Raw genomic sequence first — 18,966 nt, forward strand, 5'->3', positions numbered from 1 at the left:
TCATGATTCTACGAGGCACCGTGATGTCATAAAATAAATAAAAGGACTACACCGGAATGCTGCGCTCGTCTAGTGAGCGTCGTTTGGCACTGCCGTCTGTGCAAGTACGGCAATCCAGAATTTTCAAGTAGTTCCACGTTGGTGGAACGAACTGCCTAGCACTACCAGAGCAGGCGCGTCCCTCTCTACCTTTAAGAAGCTTTTGAAGACCCAACTCTTCAGAGAGCACCTCCCTTCCTAACTGGCACTTTGACTAGTGCTTAACTTGCACTTATAGCAGTTACATTCCTGCACTTCGTTTTTATTTCCTATTTCGTTTTTCAATTTCTTATGTAAAGTAGTATTTATTGTTACACTAGGTCTCTATTGCTCGTAGCTTGACTGTTCTATCCCTTGTACGTCGCTTTGGACAAAAGTGTCTGCTAAATGACTAAATGTAATGTACACGAACACTGCAAATGTAAGTGAATAAATAAATAAGCACTAAACTCAATCACGTTGGTATAGCTATAGTGGAATAGAATAGACACATCTACATCCTGCAACAGTCCATCTCTGCACCGTTCAAGTCATAAACATATATAGTTGAAGTTAGATCTGCGTTTATTCGACGGTGATCGCTTTCCGCTTTGACATGACTCGTTTACGAGTTGCTTTCGTGTAGATTCGGTCGATTCCGACTGCACACGTCACTACGGTTGCGTGCCCTTATAAGGAGCTGGCAGGGCGTGTATGTATGCAAATTCAGGAGCACGAGAACGCGCTTTTAATTTAAGAAAACTCTTCCGGTGGAGCACAGCTCAGAACACTTCTGCTGCGTAGGAACACATTTTCAAGCGTTCATGAATTTGTCGGATGTCTTTTCCTTACGTTGTTTTTCCGAAGCCCGTAAGAAACATTTCAGAAGAAACTTCAGAAAATATTTCGAGAATGAGGCCCAATATTTATCTGTTTTCTAATGTCTTTTCTAATGTTTGTATGTTGCTTTGGACAAAATGCTTAAACCATAATATGTAAGATGCTCAGACAAGCACTGTTTCAAAACCACCGATTATACTACCAGTTAAAGTATCTCACCCGAAAAAGAGTGTAATTTGGCAGAGTACCTCCTTCCTGTCAAAGACACAGAGCAGAAGCAAATCCTAACCTAGTACATGCTTCACAACCTGGCAGTAGAAATAAGTAGACATAGAAAAACCAACATGTGGTCACTTTCTTCTTCACTGTGAAAAGTATACAGAAATAACTTTTCTGTCATTTTAATGCCAATTTCCCAAACTTTGAATGCCTTTATAAAAATCTAAATATGTAGGGAGGAATACATATATATTACAAATGTCTTGGCAAATTTCAGAGAGCAAACTTTTGGAAGTGTCCTTCACAGTATTTGGAAACAGGGCTGGTTACATCATAGTTTAACATAGATAACTATCCATAAATTCACACAGTTACACACAATTTAACTACAATCTCTCTCTCTCTCTCTCTTCCTTTATCTCAGGGTTGTTTCACAGAGTCAGTCATGTTCTATGGCTACTACACAAACGCCACACTAAAGGAACACTGCGTCCAGAAGGAACCCAATTCATCAACAGTACATCAGATGGGATGTCATGGCAGACTTTACTACAACATGCCCCTAGCTTACTTCTTTACCATTGGAGCTGCCTTCTTATTCACCTGCATCATTCTAGTTTACACGTAAGTCTTTTCCCACACTATGAAGTATGAGATTCCACACGCTACACGGGTATAGATGTGCGCTTTACACGTAAGTCTTTTCCCACACTATGAAGTATGTGATTCCACACGCTACACAGGTATAGATGTGCGCTTGAGGGTCTTGACTGAATCTAGAGCAGGATATGGGTTGACATTGAAGATGAGTCTACTTTAGGATAAGGAAAGGAGAAGGAGTCATATGTTTTCACACGTTCAGGTTTCATGAGTCCTTGTGTCCCCAAAACCTGGAAATTGAAGGTTGCTGTGGATCACAAAAAATAAACCATTGCATCTGAAAGAAAATGTTGAAAAAGCGACTAAGCCTTTTTATTCATCTCATTCTGAGCTGGTTATGTAGCATGACGGTAATGCTATGATGGCAACCTCAGAACAGGGTATGCCATTGCTCTTATAACAATCTTGTTTGGTAATAGGGTTTTGCTTTAGGAAATAATAGGGTAGGCTAGGGTTAGGGGTGAAGCCTTAAGGCCCCGTCACACCATAACGTTCTGGTCAACGTTCTCTGAACGTTCTAATCGTTCAATTTCGAGCGTTCTAGGGCGAGGTGGACACATCTGGCGTGTGACTAACGACAGAATAGCGTGGGACTGACGCATGACTAGCGTGGGACTGACTCATGAGGAGCGTGTAACATTCTAGGAAGATTTTGGTATACAGCCATGTTTTCATAAAACTGTAGTGCTTGTCCACTACTCGTACACAAGTCCACACACAGCTATTTGAACCTAGATACCTGTACGTTCGTTGAAAACCTTGTGTATTTAACTTTTGTGGAGCATGTAACAGTATGCAGACCCTCTGTTATCAGTGTCAACTCACTTGTTCCAGCACTTGTGTGGGCCGGCGTGCCCTCTCCACTCTCTTAACTGATAGGTGCAGTGAACATGACGCTGACATTGTTAGGCTAGTAGCTCTCCATTTGTGTTGCTTGCATTATAATAGAAAGTGAGAACAAAAGTGTGATTTCTTATGCAATCACAAATAACGTGACACAATCACACTAAGAATAATAATAATAATAAACCTTGGTGTGGTAAAGTACCACTTTTGATGTTAAAGTATTGCATAAATATATCTTTTCTTTTGTATTTACTCTTTGTCAGCATGAAAAAGTTATTTGGGCAGAGTTTCCGGATTGATAAATCTCAGAGCATCCTGGCCATGAAGGTTTTCTGCTCCTGGGATTTTAAAGTCATGAAGAAAACCTCTGTCAAACTGCAATCCGAAAACATCTCCACACAGCTTAAAGTAAGCATTACAAGGAGCAGTACACTCCTGTCATATTTTACACACTTAAAAATAACACCACATGTATATTTGTTATACATATTTTTCTTACACTTCTTATAGATTCCAGTGTTGTCCTAATATGTCCAAGTGAATTTTCTTTTTTCCCTCCTTCCTCGCTTGTGTGCAGGAACTGTTAGCCGAGGTCGGCCGTAAAAAGGAGAAAGTACCCATCCCTCAGAAGTTGGCGTGGATCTCGATGAATGTACTAGGCTGGTCCTTGTGTCTGGGAAGCACCTTGGCCTGTGTCGTGGCTGTGCACTACTTCTCTGAGTACATGCATAAGGTTATTATTTATTATAATTAGTTATTATAATTAGTTATTATATAACTATTCACAAACTACATGACATTGGATTTCAGCGTGTGAAAGTATGTTATGTATATATAATGTATACCTAAGCATTTGATAGCCACAATCTGTTCCGTAGTATGAAACAGATGTCTTAGGTGCTAGAGCATTTTCTTATGAAACCACGGGGTGTGCGTAAAGAGTTGGCTGTTACCATGGAAACGCGGCAAGAGGCAAGCGCCACGATGTAGTCCGTCTTCTTTCTGCTTTAGCGTATTCGTAGCAACATCTTTATTTTTGAGAGACAAGACAATAGCAAGAACAACTAATAACCACATTTTAACTTACAAAACAGTTTGCCTAGGTTGCTTGCTTTGTAATTGTTATTTTTCACTGTTAGCAGAGGGATATCAGGAGACATATTTTAGAGATTCTAGGTTCTAAAGTCTATACAGAAACGACTTGCATGTGCATTTTATTGAACAGAATCGAATGCGGGGTCTTTCAAGCAGTTACTACCACGGGCACAATTTTTTTGGTCACTCCCACACTCTATAATGGATTAATCGGTGTGTTTGTGTTATGTTATCGTGTGTGTTTTTCTAGCTGACTCAAAACTGTAGACATAGGAAGAGTGAACGACAGCAATGGCAACCCCTTCACAACCAAAGACCGCAAAAGTGTGGCAGCATTTCGGTCTCTCACTCATTTCACTCTGCCAAGCAGGTTGTGAACTGCAATACTGGCAAAGCTGTCATGGTGTGGCATAGAAGCACATCAGTTATGGTCAAGCATCTGAAGAGGTGGCATGTTGGCTCTCTGGATGATGAAGATTAGTCTCATTAAGTTAGTTAGCTAGCATAGCTACTAGAGATGCTCCGATCAGGTTTTTTGGTGCCGATCACCGATGACTGAAATCAGTATCTGCCGATCCGATAATACCGATCACCGATCACGGTGTCGATTGAAGCTTTCTATTTATTGTGTAGCATTATTTATGAAGTTAATTATTCTTAACAACATAGGTATTGTATTTTAAGCATTTAAATTACGAGACGAGAGAGTATCATGAATTGACAACCATCTGTTTTATTGCAGGGAACGTGCAACATTCCAGTGTAGAAGCTCTCTCGCTTACTATAAAATGTGTAAATAATAATAAATATTAAAATAATAATAAAAATATATCTTTAAATGAAAATCACAACAATAGAATCACATGTGCAACATTCCACTATCTAGAGGCTCTCAAGAGAACTTGGAGCTTATACAGTAGCTTTCCTGTGGAAAAATAATAATACAAACTTAACTGCAACATAAACAGGCTATAGGCAAATATCCAATATGAGGATAGCAACGACATCACGTACACAAGACTTCACAACCTCTCCCTCACTATATTACTTTTTTGCTCAAGCAATATCCCACCTGATACAATGCCAACGTGACCGTTTCAGAGTACTTTGTGACTTTTCGAAAAGTGGAGTCTGTTTATCTGACTGATGTTTTTAAAGTATTTACCTTGTGCTAGCTCTGTGCCTTTAGCAGACCTGCCAACCTTGAAGAAAGTTTTTGAGTACCAGGGGAGTTTCAGTTTGGCAGGGGCTTTGCATACGGTCAATTCCCCACTCACCGCCATATCATCCAGTTATTCAACATTATAAATCAGCGGCGAAATAAACAATACAATCATATTTTCTTGACAAGAATTCCATAAATGAAAAGAGATCTTTACATTGTGCATCATTTAGCACTTCTAAAGAATATATATATATATATATATATATTATATATATAAATGCCTATCTCACAGTATATATATATATATATATTTTAAAGCTCCAATAAAGTATCCATCTATCTACTTCCAGTGGCACTTGCTCTTGACTGCTTTGCCTCATAGCTTGGCGACTTGGCCTTTTTGAGCAGAGCATCACTGAAGCCTTCCATGTGACAGACAGTCCACCTTTCTTGTCACCAAAGCGCTTATCATGTCAGTGCTCAGGGTTGCTCTGTATTGGGTCTTGTTTTTGGTAACGAGACTGAAAATCGTCATGATTATTTTATACCTGCCAGGCTGGTCGGTTGACTGGCTGCAATAGTAGGAATTATTTGCTACGTTAGCAGTCTGTAGTCAAACACCTTTGCAATGGTCACTTTGCCCCCAACAGAGCGATTCAAAGTTAGAACAGTCTCCGTGGCGTTTGAGTTAACGTTACTGCAGCTAAATTAGCCTACTCCATCAGTTTTTCACACCGTAGCCGTCTCGTAACCAGGCGAATCACATCAGATGCTAGCTACTACGGCTAACTTTTTATACAAATTTATCTGAAGGATATACCCCTTGAAATGCATCATCTCGTTAAGTTACCGAACACATGTTTTAACGTTTTATATGCTAACATTAGGGTCACATTTACTGTATGTGCTTGATTATTACTCCCCCACTTCCCATTGTACCTCAGCAATGCATTACGCCTCGGTGGATAATAAAGTAGCACTAGTATCAGTATTGCGGGTCAGGGAGGATAGTGCTACTTTATTATCCACCGAGGCGTAATGCATTGCTGAGGTACAATACAACTTACAGTAACTTACAGAACCACAGGCACAAGGTCGTAGCATCTTGTCCAATCTGAGGGATGTAGTTTAAATAAATGTACAGTATAGGTTTGTATTGATTGAATTTTTTTTTGCGTAGTTTCAGCTGGCATTTCGTACCTGCGTATTTTGACTAGGAACTGCGTGGTTGGTACACAAAATGCGTGCAGGTTGGCAGGTCTGCTTTAGGAAACTCCTGGGCTATGTTAGCAAGGTGTGTGGAGAATGGCACTCCAAGTTTGAGAATTTAAAATGCGACAGTGACAACTGGCATATTACGCAGGGGGGGTTTCCCATTTCGCTCCACATCGCGCACCTCGCCATAACCCTGGTTTGTGTAAGTTACCGTTTGGAAACTTCCGTCTATAATAAAAAATCTTTTCACGTCAGATTTGCTCATTGCTGACACTTTCAAAAACCGGTTTTGTAAAATGGTCTGATGCAAATACATTAAACAGTGATAGATTAAAGTGTGGCTTGTTAATGTCATCCCTTTCCTAACAACATCGATTTAGATAGATAGATAGATAGATACACTTGTATTAATCCTGTTAGGGAAATTCACGTGTAATAGCAACAAGGTAATAGGAAGAATTTTGTATTATTTTTGTTTTAAGCTGGAGAGCTGCTATAACACACTCGCTGCGCCATGGCAACCATTCCATTTATTAAATAATGCCGGTCGTGTGCGTTGTTCTGGCTGGTCTAAAATATTACGTCCAACTGGCTAAGTAAGACCACGAAAAACTATCCACATGTAGTTAGAGCAGCACACTATCCCAATACAAACAACTAAGAACAGTAGAAAAATGTAAGTCACGAAAAAGGAGCCACGTCATACATTTAGTTTATGTTGTTGCTGTTGAAGTGAAACAGTGGGGTTAATAAAGGTTCAGCCTGAGGTTGCGAGGCGACCACGAGAATCATTTCTTACCATTGGCGGCCTGAAATGCCTATCTCTAACGTTTTATTGAAACGTCTCTGATAGTAGTTCTCGCAGATTTTATGTCATCTGATCGGCCATGTTTGATCGGCCGTTTTGAGGACGCCGATCAAAACCGATAATGGGAATATCGGCCGATATTGATCGGCGCCGATCAGATCGGAGCATCCCTAATAGCTACTGTTAGGCCATGTTACTTCACGTTATGAGCTGTAACGTTTTGTATTATGAAATCCATTTTCTCCTGATTAATGAAATCCTAATGACATTGAACATACCATGAAGCAAATAATAACCTATTATTCCTGGTTAGAGTTGGGGAAAATTGTTTTTACAATGCATTGTGGTACTAACGTGAAAGAAGATTAAATACAAAAAAAAATTAACAATGGAATTAAATTATATTTATGCCAGCAGTGAGTAAAAACAGAGACTTTAAGTTTTGCCTTAAAAAAAAAAATCAGCATTGCAATTGTGTGAAAACCCATTAATTTTGCCATAGGGATTTTTTCTTACGAACCAGAAAGTGTTAAAATACAAAACTCAAAACGACATACTTCTGGTGGACTTTCAAACTCGATTATGTATCGATGTATTGTATGTTGATATCATAGGACAACTAGGTCACAAGAGGACACAAGCCAGTCTGCTAGCAAGTTTGTATCAGTGCCAACTGTGCCGTTGAATGTGTTGACAAAGATTTTGCATGCCTTCTAGGAAGTGAACTTCACTGCTGTGTAACACAAAAAAGGTCATACATTCTAGGAAGACTACTATATCAGTATTGTTTTGCCAAAATATAGTTAGTCTAACCAGGAATTGGACAATGTTCTCATTTCATCAATGTTTCATGAAATGATGCACACAAATGACCTATAATGTTTGTATCTGTTCCTGCAGGACCTCCAGCTCCGAGCACGAAACAGTAATCCATCTGAAAGCCCTCTGGTGAAAGAGGCTAGCCTGCTTGCCCTGCCTGTGGTGGTATCCAGCATTAACCTCCTGCTGCCTGGGTTCTTTAATACAGTGGCTTCAGTGGAGAAGTATGACTCGCCCAGCATGCGCACCTATGTGGCTATTAGCAGGTAAGCTTCCCAGACATCAGAAGCCCCATTTCAAGTCCAGGAGGGTCTCTGCCTAATACATGTGTTGTCCAGGATGGTCTCTGCCTAATACATGTGTTGTCCTGTCTCTCTCTACCTAATACACGTGTTGTCCTGTCTCTCTCCCTAATACACGTGTTGTCCTGTCTCTCTACCTAATACATGTGTTGTCCAGGATGGTCTCTGCCTAATACACGTGTTGTCCTGGATGGTCTCTGCCTAATACATGTGTTGTCCTGTCTCTCTACCTAATACACGTGTTGTCCTGTCTCTCTACCTAATACATGTGTTGTCCTGTCTCTCTCCCTAATACACGTGTTGTCCTGTCTCTCTACCTAATACATGTGTTGTCCAGGATGGTCTTTGCCTAATACATGTGTTGTCCAGGATGGTCTCTGCCTAATACATGTGTTGTCCAGGATGGTCTCTACCTAATACATGTGTTGTCCTGTCTCTCTGCCTAATACATGTGTTGTCCAGGATGGTCTCTACCTAATACATGTGTTGTCCAGGATGGTCTCTGCCTAATACATGTGTTGTCCAGGATGGTCTCTACCTAATACATGTGTTGTCCTGTCTCTCTGCCTAATACATGTGTTGTCCTGTCTCTCAACCTAATACATGTGTTGTCCTGTCCTGTCCAATAGGAACCTGATGCTGAAAGTGAGTGTGCTTGGAATCTTGTGCTTCCATTGGCTCGGTCGCATTGCAGCTGATCCCCAGAGCCTTAAACTTAAGGTGAGATCAGCGCTAAAAAAATCAGCTCTACAGAGCTAGTATATAGTCTGTATTCATACACTAAATGTGAATACATTTTTTTTGTCTTTATACGGTCTATAAAGCAAATGTAATTACTTACTTAGTTCAGGTTAAATGTAGTCATAGCAACCTAACCTACCAATGGTAGTGAAACTATCATAACATAATTATTTTGACAATTTTATTTTACAAACAGGCATTTATATGACATTAATAGTACATTCTTCCTTATTCCGAGGGGCCAAAAAAGTTTTGAAGTTTTGCGGTAGTTCCCATGTAAGTTAAAAGTGTGACTGTGCTTTGCTGACAGTGTTGGGAGACATTCGTGGGCCAGGAGCTGTACAGGTTCCTTGTGATGGACTTCATCTTCACGATACTGGATACATTCTTCGGGGAATTTTTGTGGAGGTGGGGCCTTCTGCTTACTTGAAATGTTCAAAAGACAAATTCTTCTACCAATCATTCTACGACCTTTTCAGTCTGGTTATATAAATGCAATTATTTTGACAAGGTTGTTTTAGAAAGTATTTGAAAACTACCAATATTCTTCACCTCAGTGTGTTGAAATAAATAAATAGGTGACATGTCTGTGTAACATGCACAAGAAGGTGCTCTCCTGCACTGGATCCAAATCGCATGTTCAAGCCCTTGCTCTGCTGACACCTCTAGTGCTCACGGCGGGGGCCCAATAGTCATTAGCTTGTCAAGGCATCTGAACACTACTTGCAGAGTACAGACTCACTGTACTTGTGCTTATTACCATTTATGCAACAATCTAAATGGACAGGGAGGAAGTAGCCTACTTAAGACAATTTGATACAATAGGTAGGCAATTGTGATGGAGATGGAGAGAGCTGAGGGATTGTTGGGCGGAAAGTCTCTGTTTAAGAGCCAAAATGACGGAACAATCGACAAAACTAAAGTTGTATGTAGCATTTGTCAAGCTGAATTTAGCTATCACAGAAGCAGCTCGTCTTGAAGTTATCACCTTAATGCAAAGCACCCGACAGAAAGCAGTCCCAGGTTAGATGATCGCCAACCACACTCCATGACTTCTCTAGGAAAATAACTAGACCAGTCAGTGAAAAGGTTGCCATTTGGGTTGCCGGTAACTGTCGGCCCATCAACATAGTTGAGGACAGTGGGCTGATTGAGGTGATTCGAATTGCTTCAGGGGAAATTCTTACGATTTACCGTCGAGGGGCACCATTGTGTTAAAAAAAAAAAATACAATTAAACAACAGTGTCTAAAATACACGCTGTATGAAGTGATTACTTGTTAATTTATAAGATTTAGTCTTAAGAAGGAAAAAAAAACGTTTAATCGCGATTAATTAATTTCAAAATGTGCGATTAATTAGTTAATTTCTTTTATCGATTGACAGCCCTAATAAAAACATATGGCAGTAACAGTGCTTGATTTTGTAATAAAGATGTCCTATTGTGAGTTACATTTAAAGTCATCCTTGTTCTGACAATGCTTTAATAAAGGATTAAAACATGTTTGTACTCCACAGGTTGTTTTCTCAGAAACTGCTACGGAGGAAGAGGAAGCCTGTGTTTGACATCGCACGGAATGTTCTGGAGCTGATCTACGGCCAGACTCTTGCTTGGTAACCTCCTTCAGAAGACTACTCTCACATGCAAAGCAAAGCACTGTTATGTTCTTCCTAGGCTTCTTATCATAGTGCTCGCAAAGTGAAGCGCTCTTTCAATCGATCTATCTGTTTGTTTGTATGTATGTCTATCTGGCGGTTTTTAAAATCTATTTCTCTCTATCTCCTTATCCAACTTCTCTTTAGTTTCTTTGTCTTTCTCATTAACTCACTCACTCACTCTATCCATTCATCTATCAATCAGTCAATCAAGGTTTTTCTTTATCTTAATATCGAACTTTCCCAGATCTTAATTTCTTGTTTCTCTTCTTCACTCTCACTTTCAATCCATCCATCATTTCATGTCTTTATCTTTTTCTCTCCTTGTGTCACTCACACACTCAATCTATCCATCAATCTATCTATCTCTTCTTTATTTCTTTATTTGTCTCTCTAATATCTAACTTAATTTCTCTCTCTTTCTTCCACTCACTCTCTTTTCACTCAGTGTCTCTTCTTTCTATCACTCTATCTATCTGTTTGTCAGTCTGTTACTTTCTTTCTTTCTATCATAAAACCCAATTTCATAGTCTCTTAGATGTATTTATCTTTCTATCTTTCTTTCATTCATTCACTCACTCATTCACTCACTCTCTTTCTCTATTTAACTATTTTAATTTATTTATTTTTCTTTCCCAAAGCTTGTCCTCATGAAAGACACTCTTCTGTTAAAAACTCTCTCAACTCTACACTACATTTGAATGACCACCTCATGTTGTGTTTAATTTCATATATTAATTGCCCTATCTGCATACTTGTTTAATTTCATGTACTTGGTTAATCTCATTAATCCCATTATAGTCAAGTAAAGTAACTTTTTTTTTCTTCTTTGCCAGCACTTCTGTTTCTAAAGGAAATGCAAATCTATTTGATATTACTTCAAGTTTTTTTGTAATTTTAAAAACATATTTTTTTTTTTTTTTTTGCAGGATGGGTGTGCTGTTTACTCCACTGTTGCCAGCAGTGCAAATTCTCAAACTCCTCTGCCTGTTTTACATGAAGAAGGTATCCCCCTGCTACTTCTCATAGTGTGTGTTTTATATAGAACATATCCCCCTGCTACTTCTCATAGTGTGTGTTTTATATAGAACATATCCCCTTGCTACTTCTCATAGTGTGTATTTTATATAGAACATATCCCCCTGCTACTTCTCATAGTGTGTGTTTTATATAGAACATATCCCCCTGCTACTTCTCATAGTGTGTGTTTTATATAGAACATATCCCCCTGCTACTGCTCATAGTGTGTGTTTTACATGAAGAAGGTATCCCCCTGCTACTTCTCATAGTGTGTGTTTTATATATAACATATGTACAGTATAATGCTCCAGGTATCCCCCTGCTACTTCTCATAGTGTGTGTTTTATATATAACATATGTACAGTATAATGCTCCAGGTATCCCCCTGCTACTTCTCATAGTGTGTGTTTTATACAGAATATATGTACAGTATAATGCTCCAGATACTCAAGTCGCCCAGAGAAGAATGCCTCCTTAAACAGCACAATGGTTTTCAGCCACACAAACATAATTAAAAAGCGGTTTTCTAATGATAAATGAGCCTTTTAACCATGCTAATTTAGGGTTCGCTAATGATAAATTAGCCTTTTAACCATGCTAATTCAGGATTAGCTAATGATAAATGAGCCTTTTAACCATGATAATTTAGGATTCGCTAACATGAAGTGTCACAGAAAATGGTCCTTATGCCTTTGTAGATTAGTCTTTGTAGATATAAAAAAAAATGTCTTTCGTTGTTCGCATTCATTTACAGCGTTAACAATGTCTAAACTGACAATGTCTGCATTGCACCCAGCTGAATACCCTTTCCCTTACAAGCGTGGCCGAGTTCCTACCGTGGCTTTCAAATGCCATAACAATGCAAAAAGCCCTATATTGAGCCGGTGTTTTGGTTTGTCCCTTCTGGGCTACTGTAAAAAACTTGGCAGTGTAACATGGCAGGTAGATACAAAGGGCTCATTCTAAGCCAACGAAAACACAACAATTCATAATTACAGTTAATTAAACACTAATGAAAACACAATTATGAATACTATATTCCATTCCTACACACTGCATATTTAAGAAACTGCCATACTGGTAAGTGGATGGATCATTTGTTTTGTCTACCTCACACTCATCTCCTTACTCGTGTTCCATGCTGCCAATGTTGTTGTAGGACATGTGGAGGTTACAGACGAACAATACACAAATGAAAGAACATGTCAACAATAATAATAATAATAATAATAATAATAATAATAATAATCATACACTGCAAGATCCCAGGTAGATTAAAGTTTGCTTGTCAAAATATCTTTTGACTAAGTGGTTTGTGTAAAACATGGACTGGTATATGTGAAGGTAGACGGCATGCATATTAATGTTTCAAAAACCAATGCATTTAGTGGAACAAAGGGAGTGGACGATATTTAGCCTGATCTCATACATACTCATATAACGTGTCACATTAAACATTTATATTAATATTTAGAAAGTTTTCTTCCGTTGTTAAACTAGACACATATTTGTCTCGAAAACTGTTTGTTTGGGTAATTTAATACATGACGTTAATCTATAAATAAACTTTTTTACAGTCTGTCCACTAACCGGTGCTAGTACGCTAGATGATAAGCAAAGCGTTTGCTGGTATGCTGGATGTAACTTGTCATTTGTCAACTGACATACCAGGATTATGACCATTATATTTCATGTGCCATGTCACAAATCAAATGTGAATTTGTTAAATGACTTGTTGAACATGCTCTCAGTCTATCTCAGTGTGGTTTATCTATCAACAAGTATTGTTGTAATTCTTATTCCACTGTATTTTGAATGGGTTCTGTTCTGTTTTGATTGTATTTCAACTTTGCATCCTGTGTAGACCAGTTTGATGATGAACTGCCAGGTTCCAAGGAAACCATGGCATGCGAGCCACATGACCACCGTCTTCATTACCCTCCTGTGTTTCCCCTCCTTTCTGGGCGCAGCTGTGTGTGTCACCCTCACAATGTGGTCGTGAGTGGACTATTACTCTTACTGTACATAGAGATGCCTGTCTCCTGGCCCTACATGTTACAAGACCACCATGCCCCTACATGTTAGAAGACCACCATACCCAAATGGTGGTACACAATAGAACAATAGGCACTTACACTTTCTGAACAGATTGTGCATTGTTTCTACTTTCATTCCTTGTTACATGCTAATATAAAGTGAGAAAAGTGGGTGGTAAATGCTAAAGACATGCCTAAAACACTTTACTAAAGTAACATAACTAACTAAGCTGTTTTAACATGATCACGTTTAAATACCAGAGAGAGTCCACGCCCACAGTGCTGTGTCTAAACTGTGATCTCTTCCCCTCCCCTGTAGAATCAAACCATCCCAAAGCTGTGGGCCATTCCGAGGCCTGCAGACCATGATTCAGTCTGGAAAGCACTGGGTTAAACAGCTAGAGAGCACCAACTCCAACCTGGCCTGGCTCAGCTGGGTGCACACTTACCTGGTGGAGAACCCCGTCGTCTTCATCTTCTTCATGGTCATGATCTTCGTGTGAGTGCTAACAATAAGGTTCTGAAAATGATGTTATTCAGCTACAGCTAGACTTTAGACTACCAGGATGTTTTTAAAGATGCAACTCAAGATTCCGTTTCATACCACTACTTTAGAAGTGCTATATCTAATCATTTTAGATTAAAACATGAAACAAAATAACTACAAATACCAACAGAATGTTGCAGATTTGACGTAATGTCAAAAACACCTATGCACTATTTGTTCAGAGATATCTATGAAAGTCAGCATGCAAACCAGTTAGTATCAGTCTGGTCTCTCTCTCATACCACCTTCAAACCAGTTAGTATCACTGGTCTCTCTCATACCACCTTCAAACCAGTTAGCCTCAGTCTGGTCTCTCTCTCATACCACCTTCAAACCAGTTAGCCTCAGTCTGGTCTCTCTCTCATACCACCTTCAAACCAGTTAGCCTCAGTCTGGTCTCTCTCTCATACCACCTTCAAACCAGTTAGTATCAGTCTGGTCTCTCTCATACCACCTTCAAACCAGTTAAACCAGTTAGCCTCAGTCTGGTCTCTCGCTCATACCACCTTCAAACCAGTTAGCCTCAGTCTGGTCTCTCGCTCATACCACCTTCAAACCAGTTAGTATCAGTCTGGTCTCTCTCATACCACCTTCAAACCAGTTAGCATCAGTCTGGTCTCTCTCATACAACCTTCAATACCACCTTCAAACCAGTTAGCCTCAGTCTGGTCTCTCATACCACCTTCAAACCAGTTAAACCAGTTAGCCTCAGTCTGGTCTCTCATACCACCTTCAAACCAGTTAGTATCAGTCTGGTCTCTCATACCACCTTCAAACCAGTTAAACCAGTTAGCCTCAGTCTGGTCTCTCTCTCATACCGCCTTCTATCTCAAGAGGTAATAGTGAGTCACTCGAACGAAGTTAGCAAGTTTGGCTATCCTGTAGTAGGCAGCAAGCCCATTTGTTAACAGTAATGTTAGCCTGTCAGTTAGTTCATTTTGCAGTGCCATTCAGCCACTTTTATGTCTTTACTGTTTACTTTTTGAAGCAATATTATGCAGGAATGTACCACTTTTGAACTGTGTTTTTAAAACTAGTTTTGGTATCAAATGAATCTAAGATGGTATATGATCTTGTGACAGATAAATAAACCAGTCATTCCCAGGAAATGCCCAGGTTATGCAACTATATTGTCAAAACACATCAGTTAGCATGCTAGCTTTTATCAGTGCCAACTGGTAGGTAGGTAGCTTATAGTTTTAAACCAACTCTGGTGTTTTATTGGGAAGCACTTCAAATACATCCCTCCTGTCTTTCTTACCTAAACAGTTTTATCTATTTTCCAGCATTGTCATCTATTTCCACACCCAGGTGGTAGACGGACAGCGGAAGATAATAACTCTTCTACAGGACCAAATTGAAAATGTGAGACCAAAGTCAAATAATTCACATGTGAAAGGACGTGTTGCTTTAGTATGTTCACTCTGTCCTCCTTCTATTCCTTGGCATTCATGTCCTGTTCCTTCTCCTGTAGGAAGGCGAGGATAAGAAGTTTCTGATCACCAGACTGCAGGCAATCCACGAACAGAACCGACCTTCGTCTTCCCAACGAATTAGGGGAACTAGTGAGGTAAAGGTTAAGCATATCCCATTCTAATACATACATATTGGTCAATAGAAGGTTCATAATTGGGATGATCTTATCCAATGATCCTATCGTTAAGCGCGATACTTACTTGCTGTTGCTAACTCGGACAAAATGAGTGGAGCAGACTAGAGTAACGATGACAGCTGTCAGTGTCAAAACTAGCTACATCATGAGAGGCTTCACACAACATTTAGAGACGGGACCTGATTCTATATCATGAGAGGCTTTACACACCATTTAGAGACGGGACCTGATTCTATATCATGAGAGGCTTTACACACCATTTAGAGACGGGACCTGATTCCGTCTAGAAGTCGTCAAAATAACGGTTCACAATGCAAGAGGGAGAAGCCTACTATCACGGCTATCTCAATAGCAGATAACATTCAAGGCCAGCATTGTTCATTAATCATAAACCCATTGCCATTAAAGGCCAGCATTGTTCATTTATCATAAACCCATTGCCATTCAAGGCCAGCATTGTACGTTCTTTATAAAAACATTGTCAGTGGCAGCGGTCATTCATTTTTTGCAGCAGTCATTATAAAGAAACATGGGGTCTGCGAACGTTGGGGTGACCCTTTGTGCACAATTCTGAGGAGCTGTATTATAAACCAAACTATTGGATGTTTTTGGAAGTTTTACAGTACATTCAGCAGTCCTGGTCATGGTTCAAGTTTTACAGTACATTTAGCAGTCCGGATCATGGTTAAAGTTTTACAGTACATTTAGCAGTCCGGATCATGGTTAAAGTTTTACAGTACATTTAGCAGTCCGGATCATGGTTAAAGTTTTACAGTACATTCAGCAGTCCGGATCATGGTTCAAGTTTTACAGTACATTCAGCAGTCTGGATCATGGTTCAAGTTTTACATTCAGCAGTCTGGATCATGGTTAAACAAAGTTTTTTGTTTTTTTCAGGACTCGAGTGATTATTGATCTTCAATAAAACATGCAAGCGTCATCTTCCATCCAGACATCCAGATGGAAACACAAACATCAAATGAAACAGGATCTCTCTGTCAGACAGACATCCAGATGGAAACACAAACATCAAATCAAACAGGATCTCTCTGTCAGACAGACATGCAGATGGAAACACAAACATCAAATCAAACAGGATCTCTCTGTCAGACAGACATGCAGCCAACTCATGATGCCAATGATGGTAAACAGTAGATTTGCTCTCCACTTGAAGTGTTGCACTCATCTTCATGGCCCCCCAATGGAGAGAGCTCCAGCTCGAAGTGAAGAATGAATACTGTAGTGTTTCTACAGTGCCAAACTGTAGTTTACATAGTGTGAAGTGGAGAAACCATTAGAGATGGCCATGGGAAAGTGTCTATATATATTGTATGTTGGGGCCAAATGAGTTGAATGTTTCTGACAGCAATCAATCTCAGATAGTCTAAACCCACTGTGGACACCATGTAGTGTAGTGTGTGGGGAAATGGCAAAGGATATTATATTTGGGTTTGTTTCTATTTTACACACCTCTGTGTGCCTATATTCTTTGAAATGTACACAGAGATCCTAGTTAAGTCTAGTAAGGTTCAGGACATCGAAAAGGTAAAAAAAAGGCTCACATGAAATAAATACAATATTTGAATATGCTAATGTAATGTCAATGTTCTTGTCCAAAGAAACTGGATATTTGAAGAGAAGAAATCAATGATTGTTTTTCTTTAAGATCTCTTGTAAGAATATTGCATACAAAATAATTTGCTTATTTTAAATCTAACCTACATCTTTAGAACTCTCCATCTAATCTAATCTCTGCATATTTTGACAGAGATAAACAGTCAATTATTTAATTGACTGATTATTTAACTCAACGGAATGTTACCAAATGGCTATAAATGCTATGTAGTTAGACAAAACTACACCACGCATACATTTCCACTGTATTCCACATACCGTAAATCCTCAAATAAAGACCGGGATTCAATTAGAGGCCGGGCTTCAGATAGTAGCCGGGGGCGTGGTCGATACGGACAAACAAAGGCCGGGCCCCATATTCAAGCCGGGGGTAAAAAAAGGTACCGGTAGCCTATTTTACTGTAGCCTACCAGCATCAAAGCGGACATCACAATTTAATTGAATGCATTTCATAAATACATGTTCTCCTCATCTTTAATGTTGTTGGCTATTTTCATGGCTGTTTGCAATAAAAAAAAAAATGTTTCAGAAGGCGAATTTGTTATTATACAGTTACTTGCCTAAACGATAGAAAACATTCCTCCAAAATACCTCTTTTTAATGATTTTGTTGCCGTTTCGTGATTTCCGCTAAGAATTTTTTTTTCTTCAGGCTAATAGAACTTAACGTCCCAGGTGTTGCGTAGCAACCCATTACTTGCTGACTTCAAGTTACAATGACTTTCCGCTACGTTAAATGATGGACTTCTTGCGGAATGATATGAAAGATGTGAATTAGAAGCACAAAACCCGTTGCCAATGACAGCGGTCATTAACTTTTCGAGGTGGTGAATATCAAGAAACTACAGACCTGCTAACGTTGGGGTGCCCCATTAAAATCAACGGAACTTTTTTAACATTCTGAAGAGCCGTAAGAAATAAAGGCCTGCCCCTAATACAAGCCTGCCCCAAATACAGGCCGGTGCGCTGTGCAGCCTAAGTAAATAAAAGCCCCGGCCACTATTTGAGGATTTACGGTAAATACATTCCCAAATAGCTTGCCTTGTTTTGATGCTCAGATTAAATTATGTAACGGCCACTCTGGTGCTTTGAACTGTGCTGGGCTATTGTTAATCTAACACCATACATTTAATTATTTCACTATTACAATTTGACAATTGAAATCTTTTCCTAAAATGCAATGTTGTCTGTTAGACTAGACTAGAACCAAATAAGTGACCAATGCACTTGCCCTCACAGCACACAGCAGAATTCCTCTTGATATGATTGGTTGAATGACACACCCTCAAGTTATTATGCCGTTGGACGTGTCCCACGAAGGCTTTGAGCTATTCTGGCATCCCATGAGTGCAGAAATGCAAATAGCAATTCTGCTTAACACTTCCCTTTGACGTGAGTCAGTACATCTTACGCCAAAAGCAAAGCACCTGTCCCCATCAGGGCGCATACTGTGTGCTATGTTTGGCTATGTATGTATGTATGTATGTATGTATGTCTATTTTGGTCCATGTTTTTCAATGCCAACTTGATCAATGTCTTGGTGTGGCCCTACAAAAAAAATATTTATTTTCCAGTGAAAGAGTAATGTGTTATGAATATGATAATTGTGCCACTTTGATAGACCACTTACCTACATGCCTTTGATCTGTACATGCCATGTTATGTTTACTTCCTCCATTGTCCCTTTGTGTTGGTGATGGTGTTTTGTCTGTGAGTGTACAGTAAGGGTAGTAT

The 18,966-nt window shown here is 39.4% G+C and overlaps 1 protein-coding gene across 2 annotated transcripts in view; it reads left to right on the top strand.

Moving 5' to 3' along the window:
• tmc6b (transmembrane channel-like 6b) overlaps positions 1-17,191 on the top strand; it is a 29,146-nt gene extending 11,955 nt beyond the window's left edge. For both annotated transcript variants that reach the window (XM_031574906.2, XM_031574907.2), the window contains 13 exons: positions 1,502-1,701; positions 2,847-2,991; positions 3,161-3,316; positions 7,767-7,951; positions 8,617-8,707; positions 9,039-9,136; positions 10,246-10,341; positions 11,313-11,388; positions 13,268-13,401; positions 13,759-13,938; positions 15,273-15,351; positions 15,461-15,556; positions 16,496-17,191. In XM_031574906.2, coding sequence (XP_031430766.1) covers positions 1,502-1,701; positions 2,847-2,991; positions 3,161-3,316; positions 7,767-7,951; positions 8,617-8,707; positions 9,039-9,136; positions 10,246-10,341; positions 11,313-11,388; positions 13,268-13,401; positions 13,759-13,938; positions 15,273-15,351; positions 15,461-15,556; positions 16,496-16,513 — 1,554 coding nt within the window. In that variant the 3' untranslated portion in view covers positions 16,514-17,191. The remainder of the gene's footprint in view (positions 1-1,501; positions 1,702-2,846; positions 2,992-3,160; positions 3,317-7,766; positions 7,952-8,616; positions 8,708-9,038; positions 9,137-10,245; positions 10,342-11,312; positions 11,389-13,267; positions 13,402-13,758; positions 13,939-15,272; positions 15,352-15,460; positions 15,557-16,495) is intronic.
• The last annotated feature ends 1,775 nt before the right edge of the window (positions 17,192-18,966 follow it).

Source organism: Clupea harengus, chromosome 10, assembly GCF_900700415.2.
Source record: "Clupea harengus chromosome 10, Ch_v2.0.2, whole genome shotgun sequence".
Lineage (NCBI taxonomy): Eukaryota > Metazoa > Chordata > Actinopteri > Clupeiformes > Clupeidae > Clupea > Clupea harengus.